This window comes from Hippichthys cyanospilos, chromosome 14 (genome assembly GCF_059441005.1).
Source record: "Hippichthys cyanospilos isolate Australia breed blue-spotted pipefish chromosome 14, RoL_Hcya_1.0, whole genome shotgun sequence".
NCBI classification, from domain to species: Eukaryota; Metazoa; Chordata; class Actinopteri; order Syngnathiformes; family Syngnathidae; genus Hippichthys; species Hippichthys cyanospilos.
Window position 1 is genome coordinate 7,722,249 of NC_142382.1, and position 16,713 is coordinate 7,738,961.

Below are 16,713 nucleotides of genomic sequence, written 5' to 3' on the forward strand. Positions count from 1 at the left end.
ATGTATAATAACCTCAGGATTTATTTACTGAGGAAGGGGAAAAAAATCACACTTGTATGTTGTTTTATTTTATCTAAATTTGGGAGTAGCAAGTACTAAGTAGTGGGAAAATAAATGGGCTCCCTCTGCGCATGGGCACCCCCCGTCCTAAAGAAACCCCTCCTCGTCCTCCCTCCCGAATCCCCCTCCCTCCCCTCCCTCATCAACACCTCTTCATCCCACGCCCCGCATATATGAGGGCACCTCGACTCTTTTTGGACTCATCTGTCCGACACTCAAGCTGCAAGAAACCTTCGGAACCAGACCGAGTTCGACTGATCCGAGCCCGGTGAGTACTTGCCGTGTCACCGCGTTCTTTGAGTCGAACCCTTTTTGGGAAGTTGCAAAAGCGACTAGGTGGAGGAAATGGGGCCCATTTACTACGCGGTTAACGTGGTTAAGTGGACGTGAAGAACACAAGCGGAAGTGAGACATGTCAACAATGTACAAAGTAAAAGACAAAGAGATCAACGCTAACCGGAAGTTTTTTAAGTACTTAAAATTTTACAAGAATAAAACGTTCAAATGACAAAATAATTGCGCGTGTAAAAGGTTTATAACAGTCGTCCCATCTAAAAGAGAGAACAACACAGAAGCTAGAGTTTGTAACCAAAAGGAACGCTAAAGAAGTGTGGAATTCAAGGCAAAAAATAGATTCAAGAAGACAGTTAAAGAAGCTAAAGAAAAAGTTGAAGAAATCAAATAAATTCAAGGTAAAAAAATAACGGTAAAACATACATTAATGTACCGGTGAAATTTAAAAAGGTAAAAGTACAAAGAATAAAAAAAAACATTAGAAAAGAAGTTTAAAGAAAATGCATATTTGAGATTGAATACAAAAATTAAGGAGAGGAAAGGATGAATAAAAGCCTTGTTAAAATGAATTCATTTATGTTATAGTGAAAGATTTAAAGAAATTTGAGGTTCAAAACCGATTTTGAGTTTAAAACAAAATATAAATAATGATGAATCTATTATAGATAACTACAGATCAAAGGGTCAAAACAGGATAAATGTGAGTGTAAAAAATGGGCAGTTAGGGAAGTAAATGTTTAAAGTCAAATGTAAGGTAAAAAAAAATATCCTGTAAGTGTACTTTTGAGAGGAAAAGAATTGAAGATGAAAATAACACACAAAGTAAATCAGAATCGTTGATCAAAATTCCTTTTAGATTTTTCTTCCAATAATTTAATTGAGAACATTTTGTACTATCATACATTTATATACAAATAAACCCATCTCTTTTATTTTGTGTATGAGATTACTGCAATAATTGACAATTATGTTACGCTGAAATCTTTTTCCAGTGCGAGAGTTGTGCTTTTTCTTCTTGAAATTGCATTATTTTCAAATTATGCGTTGTGTCCCATTAGTGGTAGTTAGGCTTCCTCTAAAGTTGCATGAAAGAATCAGTGAATTCGTGAGTCATTCTACAGAGGCTTAAAAAGTTTAGTTGTATTTAACTTTTAAGTACAATGCATTTGTATTTTGTCATTGAAAACATTTTCTTTTCAACCTTTTATTTAGGTACAAGTTTGATTGAAATTTTCAAAACTTTTGAAGTAAATCGTTGAGCACAAAAATCAGTAATAATAATTTTAAGTCTTGATGTTCAAACTGCGGATATCGGATATGAGCTGTACATGCGTTTACCTCTTCCAGGGAAGACAACTTCACGACGATGATGCTGCCTCTGTTACTCCTCCAGCTGGTCCTGGCTCCAGCCCTTTTGGTAACACTCATACGACATCTCACATATAATGTGTGAGATTGGCGTCTTCAAAGGCGTGTATGCGTGCGCGTAGGTGTCGGCCGAGGACTACTGGGAGGAATGGGGTGCTTACGGACCGTGCAGTCGGACCTGCGGCGGCGGCGTGATGGTCAGGAGCAGACGTTGCGTTACCCACAGGTATGAGAAGTCTGACACTTTTGTTTCAAGTGGCCATTTTGGCTCCACAGTCTGGGATAATAAAAAGATATACATAAATCAGGTTCACTTTGAAATGTGAGATTTGCTAGATACAGTATGTCTATCATGAGATACAAAAATGTCTCAAGAAGCTATGCTGAAAAGACAAAGGAAGACCAAAATTTTGGTTTGAGGCACAGGTGTCAAACTCATGGCCCGGGGGCCAGATCCGGCCAGACACATCATTTTATGTGGCCCGCGAAATGCTGATTTGAAGTTTCTGGCTAAAATACCAAACTTACAAGTTGTTGTCAACTTCAAAAAGTTTTTTCGGGGAAAAAAACAAAAAAAAGCCGTTTTTTTGTTCCCAAACTCCCTTTTGAACAGTTTTTACTGACGTAATTTCAAAACTAGCAAAGTGCGCGGCAAACTTGTGAATGTATTTGACTTTACAGTGATCTCGGTATCTACTACAATGAGGCCCACGATAAAAATGAGTTTGACACTCCTGTTTGAGGGGACTACATAGATTATGTAAAAAAAAAAACAACAACACACACATACATAGACAATTGATCAAATCAGCTCCAAAGTTATGGGTTGGCCCATAAAATAAATACAAAGTTTTTTAAACATTTCAACTTGACCAGTATTTGTTCAACCTGTTTACAGTATTTTGACCATATTTTGGTCATTTTCTTCCTCATGATTCTTGCAGTATTTTAGCCAAGGGATGGAACACTCCTGACTAAAGTGTTCATGCCTTATTGAACTTTAACATTTTGTCACCATCTGGGTAAAATTTCAGCTCCCCTGTCTTCTGTCAATGCTTTCCCTTTGTTTTGAAATGCCTTTGATACAGAAAAGAAGTTAGCGTCATGTACAGGCACCTTCGTCGTTTTGTTTTTTCCATTCCACAAGGCGCAAATAAAAGCCTTTCATTTTCTCAAAAATTGACATTGTGCCCTACAATCCAGTGTGCACGGTTCCAAAAATCTGTAAAAATGTATTTTTCCGACTTTGGTAACCCCTTCGCTTGACTATCGGACCATTCCCAGCTGACACGGAGACGTAAGGAAAAGAACACGCACGCTACGTACGCTGCATGCAATATGTATGCAAGCAGCAATAACCCAATCAGAGAACCTTACATAATACGTACTGTACGTATGCAGCCAGCGATGCACCATTTAGAGAACATTATGTAATATGTACGGGGTACATATGATTGGATCAACAAACCAATGATTATGTACATTCCCTTTTACTGCCGACCGCAGGTTTGAGCATGCGTGTGCCCTATAATTTATGGGTTAAAATCCCATTATCCAGACTGCGCCTGATAATACGTTGCAACGGAAAATACGCGAAATGTTATTTCAAACAAATAAACAAATCTAGAAGAGAATACAGGCCAATCAAGATACCCCCCACTGCGAGTCACTTATCAAACTGGATAGGCAAACACTTATCCAGCGCATTTTATTACTGGCCAAAAAAAAAAAAAAAAAAAGGCGGCGAGGACTTGACTGCAACGTCTCTCTTAAAAATGTAATCCTGAAAAATAATTCAATTTTTTTATTATTTATAATCTGATTGTTTTTTTTTCTGAAAGTGTAATGAAATACTGTCACATTTTTGTATCCTGAATATATGACGCTGTTATACTTATAATTCGTTATTCCGTTTCTCCCGAAGCCTGGATGTTAATCAGCGTTTGTTTGTACTTTTTTTTTTTTTTTTACATGTTTTTTTACATTTTGGGGTGTTGACAGCAAGGTACTCTCGATTTGGTGGGAAACAGAAGAATAAATAGATTAAAATGAGCATTTTGTAGGCATGTCTATCATGAGTTGACACACCAAAAAGTCTCAAAAAGTCACGGCTGAAAACAAACAGGAAGCCTCTTATTTTGATTTGAAGCACCTTATTTATCAGTAGCGCCCTGATTTTTTTTTTTTTTTAAATTCAGCTTGCAAACGTTCTCTTTGCATCATGAAATTTGGTAGACGTCAGTAAAGACTAAAGCCACAGAAAAGTACACGCCGCCAGTTTTTTTGTTAATAATAGTTTGCGGCACCTATACACACCCACACTGACACAGACACACACAGCACACTTTGTACATGTGGGTGAGTGTGTACATACAGTACACACTGTACAGTTGGCATGGTCGTCGCACAGTTGGCAGAATCAGTGTCCAAGTTAAACAACCAGCGTCTTTTTTTGGCCCGTCGTCTGGGAGAGAATCAAATGTGTGTTTACATTTTATTTATATCTCTTCAGTTTTGGCCTACATTAAAAAAAAGAAAAAAAAAACGACTCAGAGGGGTTATAAAAAAAGTCGCACATCATAATTTTGGTTTGTACTGTTCAATTACTTTTATTTGTGGCTGATGAACTCATATGCGCTTTACATAAAATCCTGTTTGACTCTAGTTAAATCTGAATTTGTTTATTGTTTATTATTATTGCTGAAAATAATATTTTTATGTATTGAGCAAAAACTTCAATTATGTCATTTTAAATCTCTACCTAGACTGAAAATATTTTGCGTGCATTTAAAGTTTGCTTTATAAATGGATTATTTAATATAGGTGCCATTTTCTTCATATGTATTTGCATGTTTCTAAATTAAATCATATATTTTAAACAGCAAATACATATGGAACGTGGTCTGCTCGGGGAAGTGAACGGAATAAGAATTTCATTGTGTGGTATTACGATGCATATTACAATAAAACTCTTACATCCTATATTTGTATTTATTTAGAGTAGATGAATATGTATTTACATATTATAGTTAATTGTATCAAATGAAAAAACATTTTTAAATGAATTGTTATGTACTTTATGTTCTAGTTTGTATTTTATTTGTACTATGACTGCTTAAAAAAAAAAAAAAAAAAAAAAAAAAATATATATATATATATATATATATATATATATATATATATATATATATATATATATATATATATATATATATATATATATATATATATATATATAAATTGTTTAGAAGTAAATTACATAGTATAGCCTTCAGTTATACAGTTACATTTGTGCCTTTGTGCAGCAATTAGTTGTGGCTAGCATGCTAATTAGCATGCTAATTGAACCCCCCACTCTCAACAGGAACGACGGAGGCTACAACTGTGTTGGACCTGACAAGTCCTATCTGGCCTGTAACACTCAGGTAAACATACACATATATAGCAATATAGCTATAAACCAATAATCAATCGATTGATTATGTAATATTATGGATACGTCGCAAAATCTACTTCCGCTTTTAGGAGTGTCCCGCGGGATCCAAGGATTACCGGGAGGAGCAGTGCTCCCAGTTCGACGGTACTGACTTCAAGGGATCACGCTACACCTGGGTGCCTTATTACGGAGGTAGCTTAACGCCTATTTTGAAATTACGCGACAAAGTGGCGGATTGATCATAAAAAACACTCAAAAGTGATGTTGATGTTTCCTCGCCGTAGCCGAGAACCCTTGTGAGCTGAACTGCGTGCCAAGGGGCGAGAACTTCGTCTACCGCCACAGTGCCACCGTTAAGGACGGGACACCTTGCCACCCTGGACGCCCTGACGTTTGCGTGGAAGGAGTCTGCAGGGTAGGACAGCATCAATTTCATAGGTGGACCAAGTCGTTTGCAGCGTGCAAGATGCTTTATTTTACATCCAAAAACATACTTTACCTAAAAAAAAAAAAAGCTTCGCATTAAGGCTGCTGCTATCAAACGGTATGGTATTTGTCCTAGTGAAGATTCCATCAAATCGTCTTTTTGGTTGGTGTAAATAAAACTATTATAAATACAGAAGGAAAGAAAAACTATTTCTACTATATAGTATTTTATGTTTTTTACTTTAGACAAATATTTATAAATAAATAAATATTTATTTTCAATATAAAACAGCACATTAACCCTGGCTCGTTAAAAAGTGATTAATAGGAATGGCAGCTGAGTCATTTACATCTATTAAACCTTTAAAAGTTTGAAAATGAATTTGCAGTCCCTCGCCAGCCTATATGGAGCAGTTGAGTGCTGCTTGCCCTTAACTTTGCCCCTAACTAGCTCGCCCTAGTTGATCACGTTGGCGCTCTATAATTTAATGACAGCATAAATAAGTTTTTTTTTTTGACGCATCCTTAACTCTTTTAGTGCCAAGCGTTATCGGAAATGGAAACGGAAATGGACCTCAGGAGGGCCAGTATATTTAGCATTTTCAGTCATCTTTCAAGACCAACAGAACATTGTGTGCTATGGCTATGTAAATATGTAGGTAATAGGTATGGTCTATGTGTGGAAATACTGCCATCCACTGGTCACAGTTATCATTACAGTGCTCAATTGGCTTATATTAGGGAAGCATTAGTCAAGGGTGTTAGCTACCCTCCTTAAAAAAACACATTTGGCGAGAAATGTATGGTACCAGAGTGAGAAAACTATCTTGGTATCTTGCTCAGGGCATTTTTTTTCTATGATACTCAAGGACTCATTTCACCACTAATGTGTTCTAGCGCATGGGCTGTGACAACAGGCTGGACTCCCACATGCAGGAGGACCCCTGCCTGCAGTGCGGGGGCCACGGACAGACCTGTTCGCTGGTCAGGAACACCTTTACCACACAGCGTCTAACCCACGGTAGCGTACTCCGGCCTTTTTTTTTTTTTTTTTCTCAAAATACATGGAAATTCTGAACCCCACTTTTCACGTCTGCAGGTTACAACCAGATGTTCACCATCCCAGCTGGAGCCACTTCCATCAGCATCAGAGAGAAACAACCCTCACGCAATTACCTCGGTAAAGCTCTCATTGAACTGGGTCCTCTTTTGACTGAAGAACTAAAAAAAAAAAAAATCCGTCAATTTTACCCCAATGGTTCCTGGACTTCTTTGAAGGTAGTACCCAGACCAGGATCCTAGTTTAGTCTCGAGATATTACCCTTGAACTAAATAAAGATAATGGTTCGAACAAATTACATTCCTCCAGTTCAATAGTCAAAAAGCTATCATAGAACAGGAACTTCTTTTGGTCTTGAAAAAGGACGCCGGACCAGAATTTAGACAATAGTTTCAAGAGTCCAAATGTTGGCCATCCACCCCAATAGTCCTTATTTAGATATCAAATTGGCCCAGTATTTTAAGAAATATTATTTCTATAATAGCTCTATAAAAACAAAATAAATGAATGAATGAATGGTCTGCCGTCCCCATGAGGATTTTATTTTGGCCCTAATGGTCTGTACTGGAATAAATGTAGTCATTAAATCCTGTAGTCCAAACGTATTATTGTTCCAGACCTCTGAGATGTAGTGCTGTAAAGGTAATTAAAAAAAAAAAAAAGAGATCAACTAATTAAAATCTTTAGTTAATTTATCGAATTAATCATATTTTAATCTCTCTTAAAATTTCTTTAAAAAAAAATTCAGTGAAAGATTGATTTACAACAACAAAAAAGAGGCTTCAGTCATGTATTTTGTTTAACAGTTGTCGATTGCCCAGCAATTAAAAATTAACATTAAAATAAAACTTCATCCATCCTGTCTGTTAGTCTGACAAAGAGGTTTCCTATGGCCCCCTACAATAGCATCTTTGTTGCTATTGCTAGCTGTAGCTGCAGTTGCAGCCCGGTGCTTTGCATTTATGTGGTAGGCTAAACTAAACAACTTCTGCAATAAGCAAGCTCCTTCTCACCAAGACTGCATATCACTCGGACTTTAGCCAAGATGCTGTCGGGGCATTTTTTTAAAGTTGAGTTTACCAATTATCGGACTGAAAACTCTCTGGTGCTCTTCCATTTTCACGTCTTCCTTCTGCTCCTGAATTTACCCTGCCATCGCAACCGGAGCCTATCAGATCATGCCAAACCCAATAAGAGCCAATCAGTGTCCACTTCAGGATCTTTGTTCTCCAACCCCCAACAACTCATACATAAGAATCCCAATGCATGAAGACGGATCTAATCATCTTACAGCAAGCATAGCGATTAAAAATCCGATTAACACGATTAAAAAAAAAAAGCTTTAACTATGACTGTAATTCGTTGATCGCCATTAATCTGTTATTTTAACACTCTTATTTAGAAGCACTCACCACCACCTGCACCTTGTCCCTGTATGTGATTAGCCGTCAAGAACCTTCAAGGTGATTACTACCTGAACGGCCACTGGTCCCTCGAGTTCTCCAGCGCCACCCACATTGCCGGAACCAAGCTGTACTACCAACGAGGCGTAGAGGGCGACAACATTCCCGAGTCCATCATCGGCCGCGGACCCACCACCGAGCCCCTTATTGTGGAGGTGGGAACGGGGGTCCGGAATGCGAAAGACGGTGTCAGCAAAAACCTCAGAAATGAACTTCTTGAATGTGATTGGTGCAGCTGATCAGCCAGGAGCCCAACCAGGGTGTGGAGTATGAGTACTACCTTCCCGTGGGACACCCCAGAGAGGGATACTCCTGGAGTTTTGGATCTTGGTCCGCCTGCAGCAAAGAGTGCGGATTAGGTAGGAAATCCAGACTCGTCCTCAGCGTTTAATTTGTTATCGTGTTTGAAAACGTCCGCCGCTTTCGCCGCTGTCAGGCTACCAGTCCAGAGCCGTCTACTGCTCCATCGACAACGAGGCCATGCCCGACTACCTGTGTGCCTACTACGCCCGCCCCGAGAGCAACAGAACCTGCAACCCTCAGGCCTGCCCCGTCACTTACGCGTGAGTCAAATCCCAGAAAAGTTCTTCTGCAATGTTGTATAGCGTTTTCAGGAAATGAATAAAATGTGCTCAGCATGTCTGCGATGAGTACAATTCAGAAGAAAGTCTCAAGGTGCTATGTCTGAGAAAAAAATATGAAGTCTGCGTTTTGGCTTTAAGGAGGTCTTATTGATTAATGCTCTTCAGGAGGCTTTTTAAAATTCAATCCCCAAAGCCAGTTTCACTTAACAATATTGCTTTTTCTGAAAAACCCAGTTTGGCTTTTTTCTTTGCAAAGTTTTTGTCACCAAAGCTAGCTAGCTTTTATATTGCTTTCATGAACAGACCCACAAAATAGTCTTGAGGATCCAGGACTGAAAAGACAAAAGAACTCTTCAACTTGGTTTGAAATCAACCATGCAGAATAAATAAGCCGTTTGAGCTTTTTTGTTTTCCATTAAACTGACTTTCCATGTTCTACAGCTGGAGAACCGGCGAATGGAACGACTGCAACGTCCCCTGCGGAGGCGGCCTCCAGTACCGCAGCGTGGACTGTCTGTACAATGACGAGTCCGGACCCCGCGTGGTCGAGGACGCTTACTGCGCCCAGTACTATCAGGCACCCACAGACCAGCAGAAATGCAACATGCAGCCCTGTGCCGAATACCCCGCAAGTGCGGTGAGGGAACCATGTGTACCCGCAATACAAAATGGCTAATTTTGAAAGATGTTTTAAATCGCCAATCATTTCTCAGTAGGTTTTGCCGATCTCTAGGAAGACTACCATTATTAGATTGTATTTACTCGTTTTACCGACATTCACAACGACTTTTGACTTTAATTTTTAATACGAAACAATCAAAAGTTGATGCCTTGATACACTGTAGGCTACTGTATTAATACAACTAATATATCATGTGATGTATCATTGGCTACAATATTAAAAGAAATGGATTAATTATTGATATTTTTGGTTTCTGTGGTGTGCTTGTGTATTCTCAGATCATTTCCTACATTCCCTCTGAGAACGCCGTCCAATGCCGCACCACCACCTATGGATGCTGCTATGACCGCACCACACCTGCAGCCGGGCCCAATGGAGAGGGCTGCCGTGACCCACCTGCACCTTGTGAGTGTCAACAACGAAAATCTGACCACACGCGCTGTAGTGATTTGAGGAAGAACATGTATGTTTTCTCCAGATGAGCGCTCCATCTGCTCCCTGCCTAAGGCTGCTGGATCCTGCGCCAGCTGGACAGCGCGCTACTTCTTCAATGTTCTGACCGGCAAATGTACCGAGTTCTGGTACGGAGGCTGCCACGGCAACAGCAACCACTTTGCTACTCAAGAGGAGTGCTACAGAGTCTGTCACGAGGCCAATGGCAATGGCCACAATGGAAACGGAAACGGAAATGGCAACGGCTACAACGGAAATGGAAATGGAAACGGTAACGGTCGCTCCAACGGAAACGGTAATGGTTACGGAAATGGAAACGGTAATGGCCGCTCCAATGGAAATGGAAATGGAAATGGTAACGGCCGCTCCAACGGAAACGGAAATGGAAACGGTAACGGCCATGGCAATGGAAATGGCAATGGCAACGGCTACACAAACGGAAATGGAAACGGTAATGGCCGCAGCAACGGTAATGGTAACGGATACTCTAATGGAAACGGTAACGGTCGCACCAATGGAAACGGCAATGGAAATGGCAATGGCAACGGTAACGGTTACTCAAACGGAAATGGAAATGGCAACGGCCGCTCCAACGGAAACGGAAATGGAAACGGTAACGGCCATGGCAATGGAAATGGAAACGGAAACGGCAACGGCTACTCAAACGGTAATGGCCGCAGCAACGGTAATGGACGCTCTAATGGAAACGGCAATGGCAATGGCAACGGCAACGGTTACTCAAACGGAAATGGTAATGGCCGCGTGAACGGAAACGGTAACGGCAATGGTAATGGTTATTCAAACGGAAACGGTAACGGCCGCACCAACGGAAACGGAAATGGTAACGGTTACTCAAATGGAAATGGAAACGGTAACGGCCATACCAACGGAAACGGAAATGGTAACGGTTACTCAAACGGAAATGGAAATGGTAACGGCCGCGCCAACGGAAACGGAAATGGTAACGGTTACTCAAACGGAAACGGTAATGGAAATGGCCACACCAACGGCAACGGTTACTCCAACGGAAATGGAAACGGCAATGGTAACGGCCGCGCCAATGGCAACGGTTACTCCAACGGAAATGGAAACGGCAATGGTAACGGCCGCACCAACGGAAACGGTAATGGCCACTACAACGGAAATGGAAACGGCGAGCATGACAACGGAAACGGAAATGGAAATGGCGAGCACTACAACGGAAACGGCAACGGTAATGGCAACGGAAATGGATACGGACAGCGCTCCAACGGAAACGGCAATGGCAATGGTAATGGCAACGGCAACGGATATGCACAGCGCTCCAACGGCAACGGAAACGGCGAGGAATACAACGGAAACGGTGAGAACGGAAACGGAAACGGCCGCTCCAACGGAAATGGCCGCTCCAACGGCTATACCGCCAGGGTAGCCTCCAGCGTGGCCCACACAGCCCACAAGGCCCGAGTCGTCATGAAGGCTCGCAAGCCATACTTTGTCTCCGTCAAAAAGCACCTCATCCCCGTGGCCAGGTAAGAACCTTTACAGGGGGGTGCGCCCTTAAAGTAACCCAACTCCCCCTCACCACAACTTCCCCGCCACCCATCACTCACAACTTTCACCCTGTAACGAACCCTTTCAAACTCCCCTCAAATGAAAACAGGAATAATTGTGTTGACACTGCCCTGTCCCACCCTGCTTGTGTCCCCATAATCCACCCGAAATGAGCTGAGCAGACCCTGCCTACACTTGTTTGTGTGTCATCTCATGTCGTGTTGTCACTATCAAACTAATAAAAACGTGCTGTGATGCTCACCCGTTCCCGTCCTGGTGTGGTCACTAAAAAGGAAACAGTACAGTGGTGCCTTGACTTACGAGTGAGACAATTTAAGATTTGTTTCAGTCACAAGTGACCTGTATACCGTTGCTTCTAAACCGCATAGCCTTTGTCTTACGAATGTTCGCTAGCTTAACTCGTGATGCGAAATGCTGTAGTCACATAACAAAACTAGTATTCATATTAGAGTAGTTCTAGACTGTGCAAAATTGAATCTTACAAACAAACAGACTGGAATACATATAGGCCTATTCTTCTGCAAAAACGAGACATTTTACGGCTTCCCTACCTGTCTACATTTAATCCTGTACAGTTCACGTTTCAACCAATAGGTAACAAATACATTTAAAACGATAGGGGCCCTAAAGTTGAATCCTGTGGAACACAAGGAGACAAGTAGTAGTCTTGGGAAAATTCTGTTTGTATTTCTTCTCATTTTAGGAGTGATATGTTTCTTCGGGAAAATATGAGTGATTTCAGTTACAAGCATGGTCTTGGAACTAGTTGAAATTACAAGTCAAGGTTGCACTGTATCTTTGTCTTGCCGTTGTGTTGTCTTCTGTCTGCATGCGTCTTCGTCACCTGTTTGCGTGGCGCGCTTTATGCCCGCTTCGACCTGTGTCAAAGTGCAGCGTAAAGTGACTTTTCCCGGCAGTTTGACTTTGCAAGCCCAGGTGAAGATCGACCAGTCGGACCCGTCCTCTGTGGAGGCCCTCGTGGGCCAGACGGTGGTCCTGCCCTGCAGAGTTACCCCACCGCCATCGCCGTCATCGTGGTCGTCCGGTACGGCGGTGGTGGTAGAGTGGAGGAAGGACGGAGCAGCGCTGACGTCACGCAGGTCAGAATTTGAATCGCAACCCTCTAAGAAACTATAGCTAGGAATCTTTGACTGTCTCCCAATTCGAGTTTTAAGAGCGTGTTGCATTTGTTTACAAACAACGTATGGTCTACTTGTGTCTTTGCTTTAGACAGCAGCAGCAGCCCAACGGTTCGCTTCTGCTCGGTCCTATCAGCATGTCGGACGCCGGCTGGTTCTTGTGCTTGGCAAGTAGGGAACAGGAGAGAGACCATCGCTATGTGTACCTGACCGTTTCGGGTAAAGCCTCAGCGAAACTCTGCGCCTGCACTCACATCCCTTTTTTATCCCATTTTCATTTTTATTGGACTAGCAGTGAATGATTTAATACGTTTTTAATGTTATAATTTACATTTAGAGGGACCGTCCCGCCCGCAGCCCACCTCCCTGCCGACAGACGAACCTTCACCAGCGTGAGTCCAAAATCTATTTTCTTTGGAGTGTAACCTACGGACTGGTGTTTTTATTTCATAATTTTTTTTAACTTTTTGTCAGGTTTACCCTGGAACGCTCTGCACCATCTTCGTTGGAGATGCGAGAGGGACAAAGGGCCAGACTTACGTGCACGGTTACACCTGTAGCTGCTCTCCCATACGTCAGCTTTCAGTGGACCCGGGACGGACACACGCTCAGCGACTCCAGGTATGTTCGCATTTATATCTTGAAAACAGAATCCCTTATGAAAATTGAGATATTTCCCTAAAACTGCTTCAGAAAACATAGGACATAGCCTTTAAAAAGTCCGAATATTGACACATTTCAGATAAAGTGACTTAAATGGAGCAATAATATCTTTCAAGTAAAAATTTAAGAATGAAAGGTGTGTCTTAAAGGTTCGTTCAGCAGTCAGATGGCGCGCTTCTCATCGAGTCTCTCAAGACTGAGGACGCCGGCGTGTATACTTGTTCCGCTTCCACGCAGAATCAGTTGGAACAGAGAAGCATCCAACTCACAGTCCAAGGTGACCAAATCATTTGTCATACTTGCAATTATCACCTGGTAAAAAAAAAAAATCTTGAAAATATTTGCCCGCTGTGGCCAGAAAGAAGAAAAATTATTTCCCAACGAAAGATACGTAATTATGTAACTTTGCCGTAAAGTCATTTTAATGGGAACAAAAAACTGAAATTGGTTAATAATTACCTTATATCAAAATGATATTTGGCATCAAATGGTGCAGCAGCACAAGTAGACAGACAATATCGCACGGCTCAATGTTGGTAAATTCCATTCATTTAATTAGAAATCTATGTCCCTCTTTGTTGCACCTTCAGCTACTTTACGGATCACCAAAGCTCCCAACAACATCCAGGTTCCTGAAGGCAGCACGGCCCTGCTCCCCTGCGTGGCGTCTGGAGACAATGTCAGCATCGGCTGGTCCAGGTATTCTTCACAAAGCCTTAAAACTAAAGTGGTGCCGCGACTCATAAATTGAACTTGTTTTGGACCCAGCTCATAACTCACACATATTAAAAAAAGAAGATTGTTTTTTTTTATTAGAAAGTGCCATTTAAATGTGTACTTGTGCCAACAGCATCATTTAGATTGTAAAAAAAAAAAAGACACTTTTTTACTTAATGTAATTTTTTAATGTAATTTTTTCTCTTTTTTTTGTTGAATTATCAAACAAACAAAGCAGCCACAGTGAAAAGTAATATACCAAACTTTTTTACGATGAAACATGAAGGTACCAAACACAATCAAAACAGCAGGGTCCCGAACATTGAACCCAGTGGAACACCATAACACATTTGAAATTGAAGTGACTGCACATAACTTAAGAAACATAAGTCAAACGCATTACATTGTCATCATTCTCATCATCACGGATTTTCCTCGGGGTGTAGAAATGGCGTCCCGGTGCGTCCGGATGGACGTAAGGTCCAAGTGTCACCCGAAGGGAGCCTCACTTTGAACAATGTGCAGAGGTCCGACGAAGGCACCTACACGTGCAACGCCTACTCCGGCGTCCACTCATCTAGCGCCTCGGCCGACGTGAGCATCGCCAAAGACGTGCAAACAGGTAAGGCCTCATACACTTTATGAACTCGTTCAATACCAAAGATGTGTTTTTGCGTTTTTTTACGTCTTTGGGATTAAAAGAATTAGCTACACCCATGATCAAAACTCCGTTGATAAAACTGCTTGGCTTCCTGTGAAAAAAATCTTTTTTGATGTCATTTTACTAGATAAGTTTAATCTTTATTGTAATTAAAAACGTTTTTTTATGATTTGGCATTTTGGGCTCCCACATTTGATATTTGAAGTTTGTTGTGCATTTCAGGCTTGGCTGTGTCAACATCTTTATCGTCATCATCATCATCGGGCACATCGTGTTGGGACCAGCCCGAGCTGGCCAACTGCGAGCTGGTGGTGTACGCCCGCCTGTGCGCCAACCAGTACTACGCCGCCTTCTGCTGTGCCAGCTGTGCCCGCCAAGCACGGAGCACTGACAGCTCTGCTCGGTGACACCCATCACAAAAAAGGAATTGCTCTGGACTGAATGGTGTATGGCAACCCTCCAACCCTTTTTTTTCTCACTTCATCATATTGTTTTATTTTTCTATCTTCACAATAAAAATAATGTGTTCACAAACGCTGTCGCACTGTGGGTAACGTGTTTTGCCAATTTGCGCCACGTGAGGGCGACCGTGTGCGTTACTGTTTGTGTATAATGGGCATCATCGGCGTAGGTTACAATGTAGAATTTAATGTCATTCGGTGATGTACTATACCATTGTTCATATTAAAAACCTATGAAAATTTAAACTATTGAGGTGAAAATGTCTAATTTACTTTTACATCAACGTATTTTTAAGTGATTAGCATTGGCTATTACCATCGCGGCATTTTAATATTTTAATTATGGTCTTTCTGGGACACCGTAGTGTGTGTACTTCAAAACCTTAATAATCTTTGTTTACCGCTAGATGGCACTGTGACCAAAACGGGTGTCCCACGTTAAGTCCACGAGAGCCCTTAGGCCACGTTTTCTCATCCACAGTACACACATGATTTAAATACGCATTAAAAAGATAAAAACAAGACACAGGACTTGTGCAAACCAGGTGTATATATATTGACAAATAGTGAAATAATGGCATTTTTTCAATTACATTTGAAATATATAAAAGTGATATACTGTATTGAGGGTGTACTTACAAAAAAATGATACAAGTAACACATGTATTTGTTTTAATCTATTATTAAATTTCAAACATTTACATTGTAATCAATCACATGAAAATACGTGAAGTAAAACTGAGTTATGTTGTATATGGATATATAAAGTACTGCAATTTATTATGAATGTAGTTTTCACTTTAAACAACTGTTGAGTCTGTGGGGGCGGCCATCTTGAAAACAACAGTTGACCCAACCTGAAATTAGACCATCTGCTGTCAAATTTTCTCTCTTAATTTTAAAATGACCGAAACGAAGTTGTTGATGTTGTTTTGTTGATGTTTGTTTTTGCTTGACTTCCTGCCCACGCGAGCACCCGTGCAAGTTTCACATCCGTGTGAGCGTGCAGGTGCAAGATGGAGGTTGCGGCAGCCAAGTGGAAAGTTATGCCAGCGCATGTGTTTTTCTCTTTGTGAGCACATTGACCACATCCTCTCGCTTGTTGCATGAACACATTTGACTTAACAGAAAAGTACTCATTTGTGTGAGGCAAATTTTATGTTTTATTGGCTCACAAAGCAGAAGTCAGGAACCGCATAAGTTAATTATGTATAAATTAAAAACAGAGAATGAGCTTATTATAACTAAATATTGAAAAGGTTTCATGTGGTAGACGACTCAGTGAAATGAATTAAACTAAAATTAACTATATTGACAATGAGACAAGGAACATAAAAAGCTGTTTGTGTAAAATGCTCATTTCAATTTTTTACGCCAAAATAACTTCAAATATAAATACAAATATATACCATGGGCTACTAATGTTATTTCAAGACCTTTTTTTTTTTTTAACCTTTTTTAAAAGCCTCAAATAATATAAAGTATTAGTAGTAACCACTTTAAAATACTATATCTAAAATACTGTATGCACTAGAGTATGATAAAATGTAAAGTTTGTGTTAAAAAATGTACAATTTGATGATCAAAAGATCAGTAATCAAACAAAATGCTCAGTTTTTTTAGAAACACAAAATAAATAAAATTAAAAAATTAAAAGGAAAATTTAAATGTATAAAATGCTGCATCATTCAT

At 40.6% G+C, this 16,713-nt stretch overlaps 1 protein-coding gene across 1 annotated transcript; it reads left to right on the top strand.

Annotated features, from left to right (window-relative positions):
- Positions 1–214: 214 nt before the first annotated feature.
- Positions 215–15,179, top strand: paplna (papilin a, proteoglycan-like sulfated glycoprotein). The gene is made up of 22 exons (XM_088433298.1): positions 215–328; positions 1,702–1,771; positions 1,845–1,948; positions 5,087–5,147; positions 5,248–5,350; positions 5,443–5,573; positions 6,482–6,605; positions 6,684–6,764; positions 8,090–8,262; positions 8,343–8,466; positions 8,544–8,670; positions 9,133–9,328; positions 9,652–9,778; positions 9,852–11,337; positions 12,298–12,480; positions 12,611–12,738; positions 12,857–12,911; positions 12,994–13,140; positions 13,332–13,459; positions 13,773–13,881; positions 14,346–14,521; positions 14,783–15,179. The coding sequence occupies exons 1-22, from the start codon at positions 234–236 to the stop codon at positions 14,965–14,967; spliced, it is 4,113 nt and encodes a 1,370-aa protein (XP_088289424.1). The 5' UTR covers positions 215–233; the 3' UTR covers positions 14,968–15,179.
- Positions 15,180–16,713: the final 1,534 nt, after the last annotated feature.

Excerpts from the sequence above, each read along its gene's own strand:
- paplna (XM_088433298.1), top strand. The coding sequence starts at position 234 with ATGAGGGCACCTCGACTCTTTTTGGACTCATCTGTCCGACACTCAAGC. Across the intron at positions 11,338-12,297 it reads CACCTCATCCCCGTGGCCAG|TTTGACTTTGCAAGCCCAGG; the intron begins GTAAGAACCTTT and ends TTTTCCCGGCAG. Across the intron at positions 12,739-12,856 it reads TGTGTACCTGACCGTTTCGG|AGGGACCGTCCCGCCCGCAG; the intron begins GTAAAGCCTCAG and ends ATTTACATTTAG.